We start from the raw sequence: 22009 nt of genomic DNA, 5'->3' as shown, positions 1-22009 counted from the left end.
CTGTTTCTCTCTTCAGGACTGAGAGGTGTGTTTGTACTTCCCTCTGACTTCAGTTTTCTGTTACAGGGGATTCTGAAACATAACTCCCGTTATGTCGCTCCCGTCTCCGGATCCAGTGTATGTTCTGCGGGGAGCAGATGATGCAGTCAATACCCTGTGCTTTTCTTGTTCAGATCCAGAACTCGAATGTCCCCTTCTTTTCTCTGGGTGAGTACTGGAAGGACAGTCCAACCAAGTGTATGGAATACAGTTTATATGAACTCAAAATATTACTTGCAACAAAATATTCCAATATGAGTAGTGGCAATTGTGTCACCAGCAGGTCTCACACAGAAAATGAAGCTGTCCAGCGTGCAAATTGTGGGCCAATTCCCTTGCCCACAAAGCATTTCTGCCTTATGTGAAATGGGCAATTTCAGTGTACTATGCCTTTGAAAATACAGCTGAATTTGGCCTGGTTTCAAACAGTTGCTGAAGGAATTGTCATTTGTTTCCTTCCCATTTCAACCCTGTTTTTCGTAGCTCTTCCAATGGATTGATCCATCTCTGGAATCTAAAGACACGCCGAGTGCACAGAACACTGGAAGGACACAGCGGAAAATCAGTGTACTGCGTGAAAACCTTACCCAACAGAAGAAGTGCACTTCTGAGGTGAGTGAGACAATTCTGAAAGGGAATTCCATTTTGTGGAATTAATATGATTTCAATAAACAAAAAACAGCCTCAGATTTTGGAAATTATTTGGTTTAAAGTTCTGATAAGGTCAAGTCATCATGGTCTGTGGTAAAGCCAAAGGGGAGAGATAAAAAATGTTGTTGTTGTTGTTGTTGTTGTTGTTGTTGTTCTTCTTCTTCTTCTTCTTCTTCTTATTATTATTATTATTATTATTATTATTATTTTATTGTATGACACAGCAAACAAGATAGACATGCTGGATTTTCTTATCACAAGTCAAACACTTCCCAAGTGTCTAGGACTGTGTGATGTATTTTTGGATGATGCGCGCAGATCCCAGCAGGGTGGCCTTTTGCAGCTGGCAGATCGTAATTTTGTCTATGTCTATTGTTTCCAAATGCCGGCTGAGATCTTTTGGCACGGCACCCAGTGTGCCCATCACCACCGGGACCACCTGCAGTGGTTTCTGCCAGAGTCTTTGAAGTTCAATCTTGAGGTCCTGAGAGCAGCTGAGTTTTTCCTGTTGTTTTTTGTCAATGCGACTGTCACCTGGGATGGCGACATCAATGATCCAAACCTTTTTCTTTTCCACAACTGTGATGTCTGGTGTGTTGTGTTCCAGAACTTTGTCAGTCTGGATTCGGAAGTCCCATTATTATTATTATTATTATTATTATTATTATTATTATTATTATTATTATGACACAGCAAACAAGATAGATATGCTGGATTTCATATCACACAATCACAAGTTGAACACTTCTCAAGTGACTAGGACTGTGTGATGTATTTTTGGATGATGCACGCAGATTATTATTATTATTATTATTATTATTATTATTATTATTATTAGACATTGTAGGTGTTCAGCTCCAAAATATACCAGTTTCTCCAGTCTCTGATATCAATCTAACAGATACTCTGAAATTGGGATTCTTAAAAGCAGGGGATGGCAAGCATATTATTTTCCAGATCAAATCCCATAGTTCCTCTAGGCTAGGGTTGATCAGAGTTGCAGTCCAATGACTTTCAAAGAGACACAGATTGACCATGATGGGGGAGGAGGATCAAATGGAAAAACCATACAGATCTCAGAGTTGTAGCGCTTATATTCTCATGTATAAGTTTTATACTTATCCACGGCTCAATGTAAATACTATATGTTAACTCTGATTAAAAAAAGAAACCATCCCCTTCTCCAAGAAGAGTGGCAAAAGGCAAGAGCATAGCCTATCTTGGGAGAACCTGAAAGAAGCAGAAGTCCTATGTGCTCTCTACTGTGGCACTGCTTCAGCCCTCTTTTGTTGCTTGGTGGATAAATAGAGGCCGCGGCTAAGAATTCATATCCATGGATCATATCAAAATTCATCATTTTGTCTGCAAGTTGATTTACACAAAAGTATGTATGGTACTTGTTTATATCTGTCAGTGTCCTAATGCCAACTGCAAGAGCTTGTTCTTCATTGGTCTTCAGGAGGCCAGGACCGCTTCCATACCATAATGAGATGATAGGACTTTGTGGAGTATTGCATGTGCTTGCATGCAAGCTGGGAGCGAAGGATGATGTTTCCCAGATCAAACCAGCTGAGCTCCACTTCACCAACTCCCCTGCCATGATAAATCCACTTGCCTTTGAGATACCAGAGGATGCTTTGTTGTTTTGACTGACGCAAGGCTCCGCCTTCTGCCGGAGTTGTTTGCCAAGGCCTTGGTCTGATTTGGAGATGTTTTGACACGTTTATCGCAAAAAGACATCTTCTGTAGCAGCCCTGATTAGCATTTAGATTTGTTATCGTCTGCATAACCACAATTCACACCCCAGAAGACGAGCATTAAATTTGAGTTGTTAACTTAATTACAGGGTTTCCATTGCACATATACGGTTTTATAATGTGAGTAGTACCTACACAAGGAACTTTTCAGGGTGACAGTTATCCGTAGCTTTCCAAGCCCATAAGTCAAGAGGGCACAAATGTGTTAACCCCGGGGGCTACGCCGAGAGTTAGGGGTGGAGTTAGGGGCTGCGTGTGCAGGTTCACACACACACACACGCATGTTGTTTCTGGAAGAAGCCCCAAATTACTTTCTCCAGTTACTAATCTGACTCCTTTGGGCTTCGGGGCAAGCGTGGGGAAAGGGCAACTCCTCTGCCAAAAAACATTTGAAGACAAAACGTGACCTTTTCCGCCATCAAAATCAAGAGTGGACCTCTGTCTACTTCCTGTTTCAATGATTTAATTTTCATCCTCGTTCAGTTCATGTTGATTTTAACACAGGCTAAAAATAAACAAGCTGCGTAAACCATCTGTAATACAATTAGCGTTGCTAAAGAGAGATGTCATCTGCACTGATAGACATTTACGTCCATCTCGACATCCATGTCGGATTGCACAGTTTGATGTTTCTGCTACTGTGCCGCATGCAGGTTGTTGTTTACTGTGTTCGCAGCTCATCTCTCTTTTGTAATGTTAATTGTGTTACAGATGGTTATCGCTGTTTGTTCGTTTTTCTAATTACACTGTGTCAATAAAACATGGATGCAGCAGTTACGGTTGTCTTTGCTCCTTGGAATGCAATTAATGCTGTGTTGAGGGGCGTGTATTTTCTTGGCTTCCAGCATTCATCCGAATCTCTTTTTTTTCAGACTAGAACAACAAATAATCATCCTACCCTTCTACAAATGGGTTCATGCTATGGAATCATGGGATTTGTAGTTTGGTGAGGCCCCAGCACTCTTTGACAGAGAAGGAGAAAGCTCTTGTAAAATAGCAACTGCCTGGATGTTATACATAACATTGAGCCATAGCAGTTCAAGTGGTATCAAACTGCATTAGTTCTCCAGTGTAGATGCGCCGCCGCCACCCCCTCAATGAGGAACTTGAATCAAGATCTCCCATGTCTCATTCATTATTACAGTAGAGTCTCACTTATAAATACAGTAGAGTCTCACTTATCCAACATAAACGGGCCGGCAGAATCTGGCAGAAAAAGTAGTTCAATACGCACTTACTACTTACTACTACATAGTAATTAATGTATTTACGAATTTCGCACCAAAATATCATGATATATTGAAAACATTGACTACAAAAATGTGTTGGATAATCCAGAATGTTGGATAAGTGAGACTCTACTGTAATAATAATAATAATTAATTTATTTATATCCCGCCTCCATCTCCCCCGAAGGGGACTCGGGGCGGCTTACAGCAAAATCAGATACAAAGAACAATAATAAAAACCAATAATAATATATACACAGCAGCCGAAAAAACACAACGCGGTATTAAAACATTGAATTAAAAACAATGAGGTTGCAATAGCGGATAAGCAAGGTGCACATTATGAGTTACAAATTTTAAATAGATAAAGTGCAATAGATTCATTTAAGATTATTATTAAATGGGCCGGCAGAACGTTGGATAAGCGAATATGTTGGATAATAAGGAGAGATTATGGAGAAGCCTATTAAACATCAAATTAGGTTATGATTTTACAAATTAAGCACCAAAACATCATGTTAGACAACAAATTTGACAGAAAAAGTAGTTCAAGACGCAGTAATGTTCTGTTGTAATTAATGTATTTATGAATCTAGCACCAAAATATCACGATGTATTGAAAACATTGACTACAAAAATGCGTTGGATAATCCAGAACGTTGGATAAGCAAGTGTTGGATAAGTGAGACTCTACTGTATAATCCTCTGCACCATACTAAATGGTAGATGAATAAACATTGGTTCTGGATTTTGTTGTTATCCTGCATCCTGTCTCTTCCCCACTGTAATTAGCAATGGAAAAACAATATCCGCACATGTATTTGCATTTAAATAATATTTTTGAAAAATGCATTTTTTTTCTCTCTCAAAATACGCATGTTGATCCCCCCCCCCTTTTTTTTTTTTTTTGAGCTAAGAGCAGCATCAAAAAGTTTCAGAAGTGTAAAAGTTAGCAAATAACTAAGTTCCAGTTTGCACCGGAGTCCATGATGTTGCGGAGTTGTTCATTTTTTATCGAACTATATCCGGAGCAATTTTTTGTAGACATCCCTGGTTTCTTAGTTGGTTTCATTGCCAAGCATTTCCCCCTGCATTTCCTCTGAGGAGGAGGAGCCTGAAATACCCAGGGTGCCTGATCACCCAATGAATAGTTTGAGGGTATGTTATTGTTCGATGAATCAGAAGGAAACCATTTCGAGGCAGATATAATCTGCGGTTTCCACTGATTGTGGCAGCATTTCCCTCTCTGTTTTCTTTACAGGGCAGATCTGTATAATGATGATTTCCTGTGGGTTTATGCATTTAGAACATCAGAAGAGGATTCTAAATTCTGGATTACAAGTGGGGCACTTGTCGTTTCGCATTCTGTTCCCACAGTGACCAACCTCCTGATACAGCGAGAAGTATAGGGACAACAGCCGTTGATACTATTCCAAGCCATCAATACAACTTGTGGTAGCAAACTTTATAGTCTGACAATGCTCTGAATGAAGACATTTTGGTCCTAATGCTACAGATCCCTCAGGGGAGGGAAAAATTATTTATTATTTATTTACAGCATGTATATTCCGCCCTTCTCACCCCGAAGGGGACTCAGGGCAGATCACATTACACATATAGGCAAACATTCAATGCCTTTTAACATAGAACAAAGACAAACAAACATAGGCTCCGAGCGGGCCTCGAACTCATGACCTCCTGGAGTGAAAAGAACACAATATAGCTTGAGTTGCCTGTTCTCCATCAACCATATTTCCAAATCTGTCTTCCTCAACCTGATTCCTCTCTGGCTATTAGATTACAGCTTCCATCATGATCAGCCATTGACTATGTTGGTTGGATCTGATGGGAATTGTCTAGGAACGTCTACCCCAAGTGCTAGATGTTAGGAGCTTTGTTGGTGGCTTTTATTTTTTTTCCTGGGCCTTTATGTCCTTACATATATCACTGACTGAGACCCATGTCTCTAGGTCAGTGATGACCAACCTATGACACGCGTGTCAGCACTGACACGCCTAGCCATTTTTGCTGACACGCTGCCGCATGCAGATTGATTGGATGACTATGTATTTTGTGGCCAAATTTGGTGTGATTTGGTCCAGTGGTTTTGTTGTTTACTCCATGGGAATTATGCACTTTACATTTATATATATATAGATGAGATTCCTCTCACTTCCTTGGATGACTATGTCTTTTGTGGCCAAATTTTGTGTGATTTGGTCCAGTGGTTTTGTTATTTACTCCATGGGAATTATACACATTACATTTATATATATACACACATACATATAAATTATTCTATTATTATTCTATTATTATTGTAGTATATTATTATATTATTACTATTATATTATTATTATTCATTATTCATGACTACATTGAAACTACAATGATATATTGAAAACATTGACGACAAAAATGGCTTGGATTATCCAGAGGCTTGGATAAGCGAGGCTTGGATAAGTGAGACTCTACTGTAGTATATTATTATATTATTACTATTATATTATTATTATATTATTCATTGCTCATGACTACATTGAAACTACAATAGAGAGAAATCAGCGTGGAAACTGCAAGAGGTACCATAGATTGTTGTACATGGAAACAATGGCAGTAAATAGTTTTCGATTTATTAAATACAGTTATATATTACAATTATATATTTCTCTTATTTAAACTATATAGTGAAATTATGGGTTTTTTTCCTTGAAGTGACACACCACCCAAGTCATGATAGGTTTTTTGGTGAATTTTGACACACCAAGCGCAAAAGCTTGCCCATCGTTGCTCTAGGTGATACTTCCATTGGAGCTGAGTAAGGAAAAGGCTCAAAAGGATGAGTGTTTCAAAGGCCGCTCTTGCTCTTGTGGCTTTGTGGTTAAGGTGTTGCTCCTGCAGAACAGAAAACCTGAATTCTTAGGACTCCTAACTGCTTTCCTCTTAGAAGAGAGAGACAGCTCCATGGTGGAACATGCGCCAAAGGTGGGCAACTTCTTTCAACCATGAGGCATGAAATCCATTTCAGAGACATTCTTGTTGGTCAGATTCTGCAGGTGTAATGGAAAGAGAGGAAAGGAACATGCGTTCACATGTGGAGGTTTGTCCTGATCAAGAATAACGTTTTACGTTGATACAGCCAGGGCCGTGACCAAAACATCTGCTTGTGGGACTTCGCTGAAGGAAGAGACGCTGTCGTGGACTCCGTTTTCACCGAGAACGTTGGGTTCTGCAAATGCTCTCTCCTGGACGGGACGGAGGGAAGATGGCTACTGGCCACGTCGTGGAAAGATCTAGAAGAGGTAGGTGATCTCTTCTGGTTTGTTCCTGGTGCAGAAGCACCATTGGGCATGCTCTGTTTTCAAGTATTTACAGAAGCCTTCTCCAAGCTCCAGACAAGCTAGAATGCACCACCATAATCCCTCAGCAGCTATGCCATATTGCAGGGGTCCCCAAACTTTTTAAACAGGGGGCCAGTTCACGATCCTTCAGGCTGTTGGAGGGCTGGACTATAGTTGGCCACCGAGCAATAATAATTAATAATAATAATAATAACAACAACAATAATAAAAAAGAGGATTGGCAGAGACCCTTTGGGCCATTGAGTCAAATCCCCTTCTGCCTTTGTGCACTGAAAGCACAAGCACAGCAGCCCTGACAGATGGCCACTCAGCCTCAATGTTGATGATAATAATAATAATAATAATAATAATAATAATAATAATAATAATAATAAAGAGAGTTGGAATAGACCCATTGGTCATTTAGTCCAACCCCCTTCTGCCTCTGTGCACCAAAAGCACAAGCAAAGCATCCCTGACAGATGGCCACCCAGCCTCAATGTTGTTAATAATAATAATAATAATAATAATAATAATAATAATAATAATAATAATAATAATAATACAGGGTTTTGGAACACAATACTCCTGACCTCACAATCGTGTTAAAAAACTAAGTATGGATTGTCGATGTTGCAATCCCAGGTGACAGAAGGATTGAGGAGAAACAACTGGAAAAGCTGACACGATATGAGGATTTAAAGATCGAATTACAAAGACTCTGGCATAAGCCAGTCAAGGTGGTCCCAGTGGTGATCGGCACACTGGGTGCAGTGCCTAAAGACCTTGGCCTGCACTTAAACACAATCGGCGCTGACAAAATGACCATCTGCCAGCTGCAGAAGGCCACTTTACTGGGATCTGCACGCATTATTCGCCGATACATCACATAGTCCTAGACACTTGGGAAGTGTCCGACGTGTGATCCAATACAACAGCCAGCAGAGTGTCTGCTGTGGACTCATCTTGTGTTTCAAATAATAATAATAATAATAATAATAATAATAATAATAATAATAATAAGGGTTGTAAGAGAAGAAGAGACATCTTGGGTCATTTAGCCCAACCCCCTTCTGCCCTTGTGCCGTGGGGGCCAGATAAATGGCTTCGATGGGCCGCATCTGGCCCCCGGGCCTTAGTTTGGGGACCCCTGCCATATTGTGTTCTGCTTGTTGTCGAAGTCTGGACGTTGTAGTCCCAATACATTGTGAGGCCAGTAGCTTGAGAAGGGCTGCTTTGAATAGTCTCAAGTCTCCTCTTTTGCTAGATCCGATGTTCCAGTCTAAGATTCCATAAATTTAATATATGGTATCCTCAAACAGGTAACGCTGTGAGCCAAAGCACTTTTGAAGCTTATGATTAACATGAAGACTTAATATGTGTTTATAGTTGGCCCGTTCCCAAAAAAGGTTAATTTTTGTCTTGAAGCAGGTTCAGTCTGTGAATAATAAGATCTGAACAGGCATTTATTTGTTCTTGATTGCATTTAAATCACCAATTATAAGCTACATGTGCTCCTTCTGCCAATTTGCCAGAATTGCATTTAAAAGGGTTGTAAATGTGCAAAAGTGGGAGGGCGTGTTTCCTTGTGGCCACTTCTAGCCTCCCAGGAATGCTAGTAACTGCAGGCAAAGTGAGACAGTTTCTCCAAGTCAGCAAAAAAACCACCAATAAAATATTAAATCAAAATAAAAAAAATATTTCAAAACTAAATAGATCAACCCAGAACTAATCCAAGTTTCAGGTTTTCAGAAAGCATTTAACACACTAACCCCCGAGATTGCTCACAACTCTACAAGGTCTGTGACAGCTCAATCCGTCCAGAGAAAAAGCCAAACTTGCACATAAGGTTACTATAGAAAGCACCTGTTATCCAATGATAAACCATCCTGGCAGCTAGGATCAAGGTTTTGTTTTAATGGATTTACCTGATTTCATACCTCCCAGACACAACTTTGTAGGCCAAAATCTGGACATTTCTGGGTTTGCAACATGTCCTAGGAAGTTATAATTTATTTCTGCAATGCCGGAAATAAAACTTAATGGTGTAACGCTAGAAAATGTTGACCATTTCTGCTACCTTGGCAGCCTCCACAAAAGTCAACATTGACTTCTCTGGTCTTCCAAAGCTGTCCAGGTTGGCAGCCATGATTACTCCTTGTGAAAGGGACATGCATAGTTTTGCCATATTATTATTATTATTATTTACAGTACAGTAGAGTCTCACTTATCCAAGCTAAACGGGCCGGCAGAAGCTTGGATAAGCGAATATCTTGGATAATGAGGGATTAAGGAAAAGCCTATTAAACATCAAATTAGGTTATGATTTTACAAATTAAGCACCAAAACTTCATGTTATACAACAAATTTGACAGAAAAAGTAGTTCAATACGCAGTAATGTTATGTTGTAATTACTGTATTTATGAATTTAGCACCAAAATATCACGATATATTGAACACATTGACTACAAAAATGGCTTGGATTATCCAGAGGCTTGGATAAGTGAGGCTTGGATAAGTGAGACTCTACTGTATTTATATTCTGCCCTTCTCACCCCAAAGGGGACTCAGGGCGGATTACAATGCACATATATATGGCAAACATTCAGTGCCATCAGACAAACAACATACAGTATAGACACACACAGAGGCAATTTAACATTTCCAGCTTCATGGGGGTATGCTCGAATCTGGCCACAGGGGGAGCTGTTGCTTCACCATCCACGAGTGACACCGAGTTCTGTACTTCCTCATTCCTTTCCATGTGCTGCTGGCAGTTTTACGGTGTTGTAAATTAGTTAAATTAGCCTCCTGCATAAAGCGTACCTAAATTTCCTAGTTGACAGATGCAACTGTCTTTCAGGCTGCTTAGATAAAGAGCAAGCCGGGCTATTTAATGGTTGGGGGCTTAACCCGACCCGGGCTTCGAACTCATGACCTCGCGGTTAGTAGTGTTTATTGCAGCTGGCTACTAATCAGCTGCGCCACAGCCATACACTGTGTGAAGAAGCTGTGGTCATGACAATACTATTGTTGTGTGAACACTTCCTTCCGTCTGACCTGAATCTCCCATCATTTAGCTCTGGGGATGGGAAAGATAAGCATTTCCCCATCTACATTTTCCACAGCCTGCATAATATGTACCTCAGTCATATCTCCCCTGTGTTGCCTTTGTTTCCCTCAGCTGAACAGCAACAAATTGTTGTCATTAATTCCAGTGGCGCTTTGCCCCGAGGAACTTCCTGCTAGACACGGCCCGTGGCCTTTTCCAGATCGCTGCCTTGCTCTTCTTTTGCATCAGCACGAAATTGTAGGTGTGGACGTCTCTTTTCCCAGACACTCCAACCTTGCGGGTTCTGATGCAGCCCGCAAACTGCTCCAACCGGAGTGCATGGCCTTAAACAAGCTTGGCCTCCTTGGATCCCCTTCCCCCGGGGTTAAAGCAGGTTAATTTTGAAGAGATGTCTTGAACGGGAGGTGCTGCGATAGGGAGGCAGCCCTCCAGTCATTTTCTGTGCCTTAACGTGCTGAGGGAGTTCATGCAAATGTGTACAATGGAAAATGCTTAACACAAGGAATGAGATGAAGGGGGGAAAGAGAAGGGGAAATATCAGAAGAAGCTAACTTCAGCAGCACGTGGTCACAGGGCTCCTGTTGTTAACTACCGTCAAGCCAGTGTCTGAGAAACCTCCAAATCACCCCATCATCCACGTCCCTGTTCAGGTCTTGTAGAATCAGGCATGATGGATTCCGTGATTGAATATATCCATCTGAAATACTATCTTTCTCTTTTCCTGCCAAGCAATATCATCTTTTCTAGTGAATCATGATATGACCAAAGTACAACAGTCTCAACTGAGTCATTTCATGGATGGGTTCAGACTTGATTTGCTCTTTTTTTGGTGACAAGAGCGACTTGAGAAACTGCAAGTCACTTTAGGTGTGAAAGAATTGGCCTTCTGCAAGGACATTGCCCAGATGTTTTACCATTCTGTGGGAGGCTTACTATATATATTCGAGTATGAGCCTTGTTTTCCAGCCCTTTTTTAGGGCTGAAAAAGCTCCCCTCGGCTTATACTCGAGTGAGGGTCTTGGCCAGCTTCTATTCAGGTCAGCTTATACTTGAGTATAGGTATTGAGAGTTGGACAGTCTTATCTTATTAAAGTCTCATTATTATCTTAAACTACAGGTTTATATAAATATTCAAAAACATTTAACCTCCTGATGCCTCAAACAATGCAATTTTATTACTATCTATTTTATTTTTGAAATTGACCCGTAGCTGCTGCATTTCCCACCCTCGTCTTATACTCGAGTCAATAAGTTTTCCCAGTTTTTGTGGTAAAATTAGGTGCCTCGGCTTATATTCGGGTCGGCTTATACTCGAGTATATACGGTAATTTATGAATATTGAAAGTACAGCACTTATGTATTAAAATGCCCTTTTTCAGAAGACTGAGCATCTTCTGAAGATCACAAAGCCTAGACAAATACAGTACTTCAAAGAGTCTACATTAAGTAGCCCAAACAGTCTAAATTAACATGAGAGTGAATGTAAAAAAAATCAAACTTGGGCATATGAGCTCTAATGAACCTATATAGTTTTTCCTCAATCTTTTAACCTTAGCAACACCTGCCCATCTTCCCAAAGCTTCTCCTTTGCTGTCTTGGGGGGTCGATTTTCTTGCCTTCTCTGCTACTCTGAATGAATGGAAGAATCATAGAATCATAGAATCATAGAATAGTAGAGTTGGAAGAGACCTCATGGGCCATCCAGTCCAACCCCCCGCTAAGAAGCAGGAAATCGCATTCAAAGCACCCCCGACAGATGGCCATCCAGCCTCTGTTTAAAAGAGCGAGACTGTGCCTGTCCCTGGCCCTCGGCCAACCACGCTTGTTTTCTTCAATGCCAGGTCCGGGTTCTGGAGCTCCCATCCAAGACGGCAGTCTGTACCTTGAAACCCGAGGCCGGTACCAAGCTAGGCATGCCCATGTGCCTGAAGATGTGGCAGGTAAGCCGGCGGGATCTTGGCGTTGCGAAACGCTTCCCCACGTGTGACTCATTTTTGAAATATATATTTATACGGAACACATGAATCATTTTTCACTCAAAGGTGTTTTTGGTGGTTGTTCTTGTATTTGTTTTTCCTTGATTGATTGTCAGAAGTAATCAAGTAATTATGCTATTAAGGCTGGGATGGAAACAGGAACATCCTTCGTGTAACTGCTAGAAATTTCCATGTTTTTCTCCTTTTCAAGGAGATTGTGTGTGGTGTTTTGCAAATACTTTCTGTGAAAATAAGCATGGAGGTGTTTGTGTGTTGAGCAGCATCCAGTTCAGAAAAAAAACACAATCAGAGATAGTTGAGTCCAGGGACTAAAAACAGGATTGGCTTATTTGAAATCACTGTACTTTAATTTCTTCATCTCCAATCTGGTTTGAAACCAGAACAGTTATCTACCTTGCATCTTTAGCATGCATACGGGAGAAACTGTGATTGTGGGATTTACCACACCCCTGAAGAAGAGCAATTTGTGGTTTTAAAGGTTTCTTGTCAGTCAAATAGGAACATTTATTTTAGAAAGCTATTAAATCACTTGCTTTTAAACTTTGTGGCAATACATGTTTGTACAGTCAGCCCTCCACATTGTTTGGGGGACTTTCACAAAAGTAGAAAACCATGAATAAGAAAACACTGGAGAGAACATTTTAATCTAATCTGTGAATAATCAAATCCAAAAAAAGTCAAATTTACAAGTGTGAAGAGCCGCCTACATGGGTCTGTGAAGTGTTTGTGAAATTTGTTTCCTTGTTAATAATAGTAATAATTATTATAATTTCCTTTGTTCCTTTTAATATTACATTACAATTTATTTATTTATTTATTATTTATTTATTTATTACAATATTTATATCCCGCCCTTCTCACCCAATAGGGGACTCAGGGCGGCTTACAATAAAACACAGATATAAAACTAGCTGTGCCCGGCCACGCGTTGCTGTGGCGTTGTCTGGTGGTGTCTGTATTTTATAGGCAGTGTGGAAGAGGCCTAAGTGAGGCCTAACTCTGCCTGTCCCCTAGGCTGAGTGGGTTGCTAGGAGACCAAATGGGCAGAGCTTAGCCTTCTAACTGGCAGCAATTGGATAAAAACAAATATTCCTCTCCCACTAATTAGGACTTTATTTTTCTTTTCTTTTTGTTGTATCAACCTAGAGGCGTGGATGAGGGGTTGTGCTGTCAATTTTCTAGGTTGTGGGGTGTTTAGTTTTGTTGTTTTGTCGGTCACCAGGATTCCATCACTCTTTTATATATATAGATTGTACATTACATTGTGAAACATTTAAAAAGTCATTAAATTACATCAGACATTCATAAAAACACTTATAAAATACACATAGGTATGTTATATATTCTACTCTGATAAATGAATTCTTTCTTTTTTATTCAAACATCTTGATTATGACTTTTTTCCCAATGGTGTTGTATAATGATAGAGTTCATGAACTCGATCTGCATCAACCAACCAGCTCTAGCAGTTTTCATCTTTGCTGTGTAAAGCTAACTGGTGTTAAGTGCCCACTCAAGACTGAGACATGAATACAATATATTGTCACTAGCTGTGCCCGGCCACATGTTGCTGTGGCATTGTCTGGTGGTGTTGGTGGGAAATTGTTGAGGTAGTGGTGGTATTGAATGTCTGTTGTATGGTTGTCTTTATGTTTAGTATGCACACTGAAGTGGATTATATGGCAGTGTGGAGTCAAGATAATCCAGTTCAAAGCAGGTAATATAAGATTCTAAATGGGTTATATAGCTGTGTGGAAGGGCCTTGAGTCTACACTACCATATAATCCAGTTAAAATCTGATAATCTGTGGAAGAGGCCTAAGTGAGGCCTAACATTGCCTGTCCCCTGGACTGAGTAGGTTGCTAGGAGACCAAGTGAGCGGAGCTTAGCCTTCTAACTGGCAGCAATTGGATAAAAACTATTATTCCTCTCCCTGTAATTAGGACTTTATTTTTCTTTTCTTTTTGTTGTATCAACCTAGAGCCGTGAATGATGGGTTGTGTTGTCAAATTTCGAGGTTGGGGGGCCTGTAGTTTTGTTGTTTTGTCCGCTGCCCTGATGCCATCACTCTTTTATATATATAGATTGGGAAAAGCCTACTTCCAACTGCTGTATAGACAAACTCAAAGGGAAAGCTCCTCCGCAGTGATCCTTGATTCCATAGGACCATTGGTTTCAAGCAAGCATCTACTCGATTAATATTTTTATTTTTGTATCTGGATCTGACCACTTTTTTAATCAGGTTGAAGACTGTCAAGGAAGGAAGGAAGGAAGGAGAATCGCTGTCAGCTCACAAGGAATGTGCATTACAGGAGTTTATTTAAAGTGCTTGTTGCGTTTCCAGTTTGTACATGTATTCATGTTTGTTTTCATCATTTGTTGCACAAGATGACACCTTTCCTGATGGGAAAATGAAGGGAAGACGGTCCCATGCTTGTGTGTGCACCAAGTCAGCCCTGCCCAGTTGGCAGGGAAAGAGTATTGCTTGCAGTGGGCTTGTTGATGTGCATCAGACTGGAACATGTCCCTATTTCAAGGGGAGAGCAGAATATGCGAAGAGCAGTGTGTGAGCCTTGGGAAAAAAAATAATCTTGCATCATGGTCTTTTCTCTGGGTTGGTCCACTTAGGATTCTTAAAACATAGCATTTGCTGCCACAGTATTAAGCGACACATGAGATGGTGTGTGAGCATTCCTCCCAAGCCTAGTGTCCTCCGTATGTGTCAGAACACTACTGGCTGGGGATGATGGGTTTATTATTTATTTATTTATTACAATATTTATATCCCGCCCTTCTCACCCAACAGGGGACTCAGGGCGGCTTACAATAAAACGCATATATAAAAATTATACAGTACAATATAAATCAGTTAAAAATTATTATTAACTTACATCAGTCATAAAACACATTATAAAATACAAGTAGGCGTGTTCAGTTCAAAAAACTGGGTCTGTCGATTGTAGTTCAGCCCATCGGGTTGTAGTTCAGCCCATCGGGTTGTAGTTCAGCCCATTGGGAAGCTGTCCTTGAACGTCAACTCTTTCCTGAATAACTGCTTCTAATTCCATTAGTTTGCTTTTTTTAGTACGGAGATAAATTTAGACAGAAAGTCAGTTTTGGAGGAAGACAAATGTCACACCTCGCTTCTCACATACTATATTTCTGGTTTTCCACGAGTGGCGGAAAGTTTGAGACTTTTTTCCCCCTGGGTTTTTTCCTTTTAAAGCCGTAACTGGCATGAACCGGGGTTTGTTTTTTAATTTGCTTTGAGCCGGGCTTTCGGGTCTTCGCTCACATGGCAAGCCTTCCCATTTTGCAGGGTCATTAGTCAACTGGCCAGTGCAATGATGAATATTTTCCTTAAGTGTGACATCTAATCCAGTAACGTTCCTTTCTTTGAGTTATTTCAGAGGCTTAAATAAATGGGGTGACTGCCCAGGGTGCCAAGCCCTTTGACCTGTGACATCATTAATCAAAACATCTCTCAATTGGTTACAGTGGGACCCAGACCACTTAACTCTTTGGGAATCAGTTCCGTAGATTTTGGAAAGGCGGAAGAGGGAAAAGTCTACCATGCTTTGGGGGAAAAACGATCCATGTGTAGCACTTGCCTTGAACTTTTCTTATCAGGAGGTTGCAGGCTGTTTGCTGTGGATGAAGGAAATATAGCGAATGGGGGGCTGAGCATGGAACCGTGCTATCATTTACAGGGGAAATTGTTCTGATAGAGTGTCAGAAAGATGTTTGACCTCGCATCTGTGAACTACCTCAAATTTAACCCGAGGTTAAATTGTGAATAACCCTATTAAGATTCTGAAATCATCAGTGTCCATGAGGTTGTTATAAGAAGGTGTTGGAAGAGTTATTGCCATTTTCTTTGTTTCCAAGGAAGATAAATCGCTTTAGAAGTTCAGGATGAATGCATCACAGACAAGGTGGAGTTGTGTGGGTTGCCTGCCTTTTTCTTTGGCTTATCAGGGTCTTTCCTTGGTTGGAGTTGACACACAAACGCTGTCTTGACCCATCTGTGTTGTGCTGTGTTTCCCATTAGCCCAGCACTGGTTCCTCGCCTTTCCTCCTGGCCGGCTACGAGGATGGATCAGTGGTTCTGTGGAATGTGTCGATGGGGAAAATGCTGAGTCGGCTGGCATGTCATCAGGAGCCCATCATGGGCCTTGACTTTGACTCGGAGAAAGCCAAAGGGGCCTCTGGCTCCTCGGAGAAGATGCTTTGCGTCTGGAGGCAGAGCCAGCAGCAGAACCTGGAGGTCAGTGCTGTGGGCCTCCTCGGTGCCCTTTGTTCTGTTCTGCACTAACAGTTTGAGCGACTGAAAAAATATTTGGTCATGAAGTGGGGCAGTGGCAGATCCTGAACTAATTAATCACAGGCTGCTTATGATCTTCAAGCACTTGGCTGGAGAAGGGGCGGTTTTTGCCTTTCACATAGCCTTGGTCCTTCCCAGCCCACTTTTCTTCTCATGGAGCTCTAATCGTACAGATTGAGCATCCCTTTGTCTGATCTCCAAAATATGAAATACTCCCAAATCCAAAATTGTCCACATGGTTGGCTTTCGGATGGCTCAGTGTACACACGCTTTGTATCAGGCACAACCTTATTAAAATGTTCTTTTTCATTTTGTAAAATCCAACACTTAAAAGTAGGATGCAAGCAGGACAAAACAGAACATGCAAACTATACATTGTGAGGTACAGCAGCACAAGTGCAACATGTGCTGAGAGCTGCACAATTACCGGTAAAATGCCAATATATAAGATCAGTCATTTCAAAAACATAAGTAAAAATATCAACCAAGCATCAATAGAAACCCTGTAAAATTCCACGGTTAAAAGCAGGATGCATGGAGTATAAAACAGAGCTTGCAAAATATAACCGGTAAAAAGCCAGTATAAAATATCAGTCATATTAAAAACTAGATAAAAGCATCCCCAGCGCAGTCGATTGCAATGTCCGCAATCAGTCTTGCTCTGATTTTATTTGCTGCCAAGGTAAAGAGAGAGACCTTATACATGACTGTGGAGCTGGTGTCAGATAAAAGGTAGAAGATCTTTTCTGCAACCGCGTTTGATTGTTTTTATAAGGATTGCCATTTTACTACACCATTGAACATCCATGGATTTTAGTATCCACAAAGGGTCCTGGAACCAAACCCAAGTGGATACCAAGGACTCACTGTATTTAGAATTCTCTTCCGGGAAGCTCTGGTGCTTCACCAAAGTACAATTCCCAAGTTTCTGTAGGATGCAGCCTTTGAAAATTACCGTATATACTCGAGTATAAGCCGACCCGAATACAAGCCGAGGCACCTAATTTTACCACAAAAAAACCTGGGAAAACATTGACTCCAGTATAAGCCAAGGGTGGTAAATTTCAGAAATAAAAATAGATACCAATAAAATTGCATTAATTGAGGCATCAGTAGGTTAAATGTTTTTGAATATTTACATTAAGCTCTAATTTAAGATAAGACTGTTGAGGGTAGTAAATTTCTGAAAATAAAAATAGATACAGTAGAGTCTCATTTATCCAACATTCGCTTATCCAACGTTCTGCTCCTTCTATACGATGTTTTTTTTTTTTTAGTTCTCAAATCTCTAGCATTGTAGTAGAACATTCAGAAATGCAGTTCAGGCATCCAAGGAAAACTGCAAGCACGAGCAATTCATATATACAGTAGAGTCTCACTTATCCAAGACTCACTTATCCAACTTTCTGTATTATCCAATGCAGTTTTGTAGTCAATGTTTTCAATACATCGTGATATTTTGGTGCTAAATTCGTAAATACAGTAATTACTACATAGCATTTGTTCAATTTTAGGAAAACACATGCTCATTTTTTAAACATTTCACTTCCAGAAGAATTGTGCTTTTGGACTGATAGCAATAAACGGCTTCATGTTTATCCTTGCCGCCCCCCTCCCTGCCCACTGCCATCTGTTCGGCACCCAGTAACATAAGAAAAAAGGTCTGGTGGGATTTCGATCCTCCGTGATCTGAAATTAAGTCTCAGCCTGGCTTCTTTGGACATTCCAGTCTATAATGGGAAAGTGAGTCTCTTGCTCTGAGGGAACAGCGTGTACAGTGTTCCACACCACGGAGACAGCTGCTTCGTGATGGCCTCGCCTGAGAAACCAAGGTCAGCTAATGAGAGCAAATGGACATGGTGGCAGGGCCCCTCGGCCCATTGACGGAAGCCCCACCGGGGACAAGAGGTTAAGGAGGCTTTCGGCGTGGGGAGATGCACGCGTATTTATGCTTTAACATAAAAACCCTTGACTGCCCTATTGTTGGGAGTTAGGGGGTTTTATCCAAAAAGATGTGTAAATGCTTGTTAAGAGGTGATTTCCATTCAAGTCGAGTAGAATTGGAACTCATGCAGCCATTCACAAAAAAGCTCACACAAATGTTTGCATCATAGGATGCAAACGGTGCATCCTATGAAAATTCCCTGCAGGTAGAGTACTATCACAAAGGGAACCTGGCCTGAGAATCCTACCTTTCCAGTTTTAGAGAGTGTTCCATTCAAATTGTTGACTCATTTGCGACACACACACCATCATTTTGGGAAGAGATCTGATCCACTGGGTTCTTGATATCCACTGGGATTTTGGTTCTACTACCCCTGTGGATACCACGATCCGTAGATGCTTAAGTCCCAAATATATATGTTATCGTCATAAAATGGCACCGCATTTCAAATAAGTCAATTCTCTTCCTGTCACTAACTTTCCCATACACAGAAATCGGAAATACTCTGTACCCTTTTTTTAAATGTTCGTCTTCTTTTTTGCTGGAGGCTCAAGGCAAGTAGCTACTAGAAACAATTTAAAAAAAAAAGATCACTGCACTCACAAAGATTTATGCTCCATCTCCTCAAAGGCCAGTCCTATCCTTCATTTCCTTAACACATTTGCCTGTCATGCTGGACGTGACTGTTGTGTTCTAGTGATTTCAATGGCTTTTTCGTCTCTGAACCAGGGAAGCAAAATACTTTTGCCTGCTCTTCTCTGCTGTGGCGAGTAGACCATTGATCTCCAACTGGTGGATCAAGATCCAGTGTTAAGTCACTGCTGAATGCAAACATACCAAATCTGAGAAATAATGGCCTTCTAGGAATTCTAGGGATTGTTGTGCTGCAACTCCCATGATGCTTTACCAGCTGGGAGTTGCAGTTCAACATCTGCAGGGCTAGAGTCTTCATACCTGTGATAGGTTTGAGAAGGGCTCCACAGAACCATTTCTGATGGTGTTTTCAAGTCTTTGAATCGCTGTAGGTCAAACTCCCATTGACAAATTCCTCTTAAATACATAAATATACTCCAGTTTAAGGAATAAGTGAATAGCACCAGTACAGGGTGGTGATCAAAGTATTGGATTAGGACTTCGGAGGTCCAGATTCAAGTTTTTTCATGGATTCATGAAACATGCTGGAAAACCTTGGACTCACAGGAGGTGGGATTTCAAACAAATCACGATGATAAGTAGAGTTGGCATTTGAATACCTCGGTTGGCTTCAATGGAGATCTACCAACTGTTACTATTACTGGGAGGGGTTTCCTCACTACTAGTATTTTTTTCTGACAACAAGAATGACTCGTTCCCAAGCCCAGTCCTTGGTATCTTATGTTTTCCATAACTTTTTATCTTCTGCAGCTCCAGCAAACATAAAAGGTAAAGGTTTTCCCCTGACGTTAAGTCCAGTCTTGTCTGACTCTGGGGGTTGGTGCTCATCTCCATTTCTAAACCAAAGAGCCGGCGTTGTCCATAGACACCTCCAAGGTTATGTGGCCACTGGCATGACTGCATGGAGCACCGTTACCTTCCCGCCGGAGCGGTACCTATTGATCAACTCACATTGGCATGTTTTCGAACTGCTAGGTTGGCAGCAACTGGAGCAAACAGCGGCCGCTCACGCTGCTCCCGGGATTTGAACCTGGGACCTTTCGGTCTCCAGCTCAGTGCTTTTACACACTCTGCCACTGGGGCAAGAATGACTCGTTCCCAAGCCCAGTCCTCGGTATCTTATGTTTTCCATCACTTTTTATCTTCTGCAGCTCCAGCAAACATACCAGCTCACAAATCCAGGAATCGCTGAGGTGGTTCTCCGCCAGGACAAGAAGATTTTGGCAACAGCCGGATGGGACCATCAGATCCGGCTGTTTGGCTGGAAGAAGCTGGCACCTCTAGCCGTCCTGGACTACCACACAGCAGCAGTGCATTGCGTGGCCTTCTCGGACCACAGCCGGCCTAGTGAGAGACTCTTGGCAGCTGGCTCCAAAGATCACCGAATCAGTGTCTGGTCCGTATATAATCAAACCTGAACATGACTGGAAAAGCCTGGGGACTTTGGGGGACAGTTTTTTAAGACAAGGTGTGGGGCAGCCTTCCAAGTTCTCCTGATGCAGCTCACTAGTCTCCCCCAGGAGTAGGTGGTGGCACTTGTTGCTCTTGCTTGGCAGCCCAAATGGGGACCTGGCATAGTGCCACCTCTTAATAGAAACACTGTCACATTCATACATACATTTCCATAGGAGTTCTGCCCCAAAGGAAACAGCAGGACTAAAAACAATTGTGATGCTTCTTTGGGTTGAACTTGGGGAAGGGGTCTTTTATCTATTCCTCTCCGAAGGAGCAAGGGGCTGCTAATATGTACAGGGGAGAAGCCAGGCTAAGTACATCAGGTTTGTGTCTCACCGAAACCAATGGGACAAATTAGTCATGACTCATTTAACCCCTGTTAAGTTCCCCAAGTGTGACTGGCTGAAGACTTCATCACACAATACTGCTCAAGTGTAATTGTGGCAGAATAAAAGTGCTTGATGACATTGTGGTTTTCCCATGTGTTTGGTTTGTTATCGGACTGTCTTTTTTCATTGGTGGGGAAAATGAATCCAGTAATGCTGCTCTTCTGTTGTTCTTCCCTGTGTGATCATCTTTTTCTGCCTCAGTGCCAGTATTGCGAAGCAGGGAAAGGTCTTGTGAAAATGCTGAAGCTGTGTATTGTAGCCAAATTGGGAAGGGAGAATTTGAGATCAATAGGAACAACTGTGTAGGATAAACACAGGTTGGAAAGGTGATTGTGTGGAAGATAGATCATGTGAGTTTGCCTCAACGAAGTGCCAGCATCACACAATTGCGCCAAGGTGTGACAGATTATTCCATTTTCTTAAACAATGCTTTTGCAACAAGATAACAGGAAACCTGCCCAACTCAGAATCCATCCTCTACTGCCATAAATGCAAAACATTTAACACTGTTTGGGGGCAGGGGTGTTTTCTATTTTTCTGTGCTCCTCCTGATGCTGTCTTCTTAGGGCTGTCTTTAATTTGTTCACACTCCTGTCAGGTTTTCAGACTTAAATCAGCAGCCAAGAATGTGGCAGTGGACAGCCTCTGGCATTTGTGAATTTCGCTGTCTCTTGTCCCCCGGAGCTTGGCAATTAATCAGGAGAAACGGGTGGCTGGGTGGGAAGAGAAGCTTTTGCGGAGACTTCAGGCGCTGCTTGCAAAGCTGTGCAATAACGGGTTGGAGAGCCACCCTGAGAAGCCCTCAGTCCTGTCAGTTATAACTCAGCAGTCCAACACCTCTTCCAGATTTGTGGGACGTGTGTGTGAACTGAGCAAATTGAGAACATTGTTCTCTTCGGCATCCGTGGCCTCCAAAAGAATATTCTCTTGCGCTTCCGCATTGCTGCAGCCCACTTCTTTCAGGTTCTCTCAAAAGAGACTTTCGCCACTTTACTCCGAGAAGGGAATGGTCCCATTCTGGAAAAAAGAGCTTAAGATACAGCACTCAAATTGGCCCTTGGATAAGTCGACCCAGGCTTTTAAAATTGGCTTTTTGACTAAAATTTCTAGACTTATCCATGAAGATTTGTGCCTTAGATGAGTGGGGGGGGGGG

At 41.5% G+C, this 22009-nt stretch overlaps 1 protein-coding gene across 1 annotated transcript in view; it reads left to right on the top strand.

The window, feature by feature from the left end:
- gnb1l (G protein subunit beta 1 like) overlaps positions 1–20933 on the top strand; it is a 61450-nt gene extending 40517 nt beyond the window's left edge. The window contains exons 2-7 of the mRNA XM_062958535.1: positions 67–207; positions 523–651; positions 6816–6978; positions 11933–12031; positions 16140–16355; positions 20163–20933. Of these exons, the coding sequence (XP_062814605.1) occupies positions 92–207; positions 523–651; positions 6816–6978; positions 11933–12031; positions 16140–16355; positions 20163–20429 (990 nt within the window). The 5' untranslated portion in view covers positions 67–91 and the 3' untranslated portion in view covers positions 20430–20933. The remainder of the gene's footprint in view (positions 1–66; positions 208–522; positions 652–6815; positions 6979–11932; positions 12032–16139; positions 16356–20162) is intronic.
- The last annotated feature ends 1076 nt before the right edge of the window (positions 20934–22009 follow it).

Source organism: Anolis carolinensis, chromosome X (assembly GCF_035594765.1).
Source record: "Anolis carolinensis isolate JA03-04 chromosome X, rAnoCar3.1.pri, whole genome shotgun sequence".
Lineage (NCBI taxonomy): Eukaryota > Metazoa > Chordata > Lepidosauria > Squamata > Dactyloidae > Anolis > Anolis carolinensis.
Note: the sequence above shows the minus strand (reverse complement) of the source record. Positions and strands in the feature narration are given on the sequence as shown.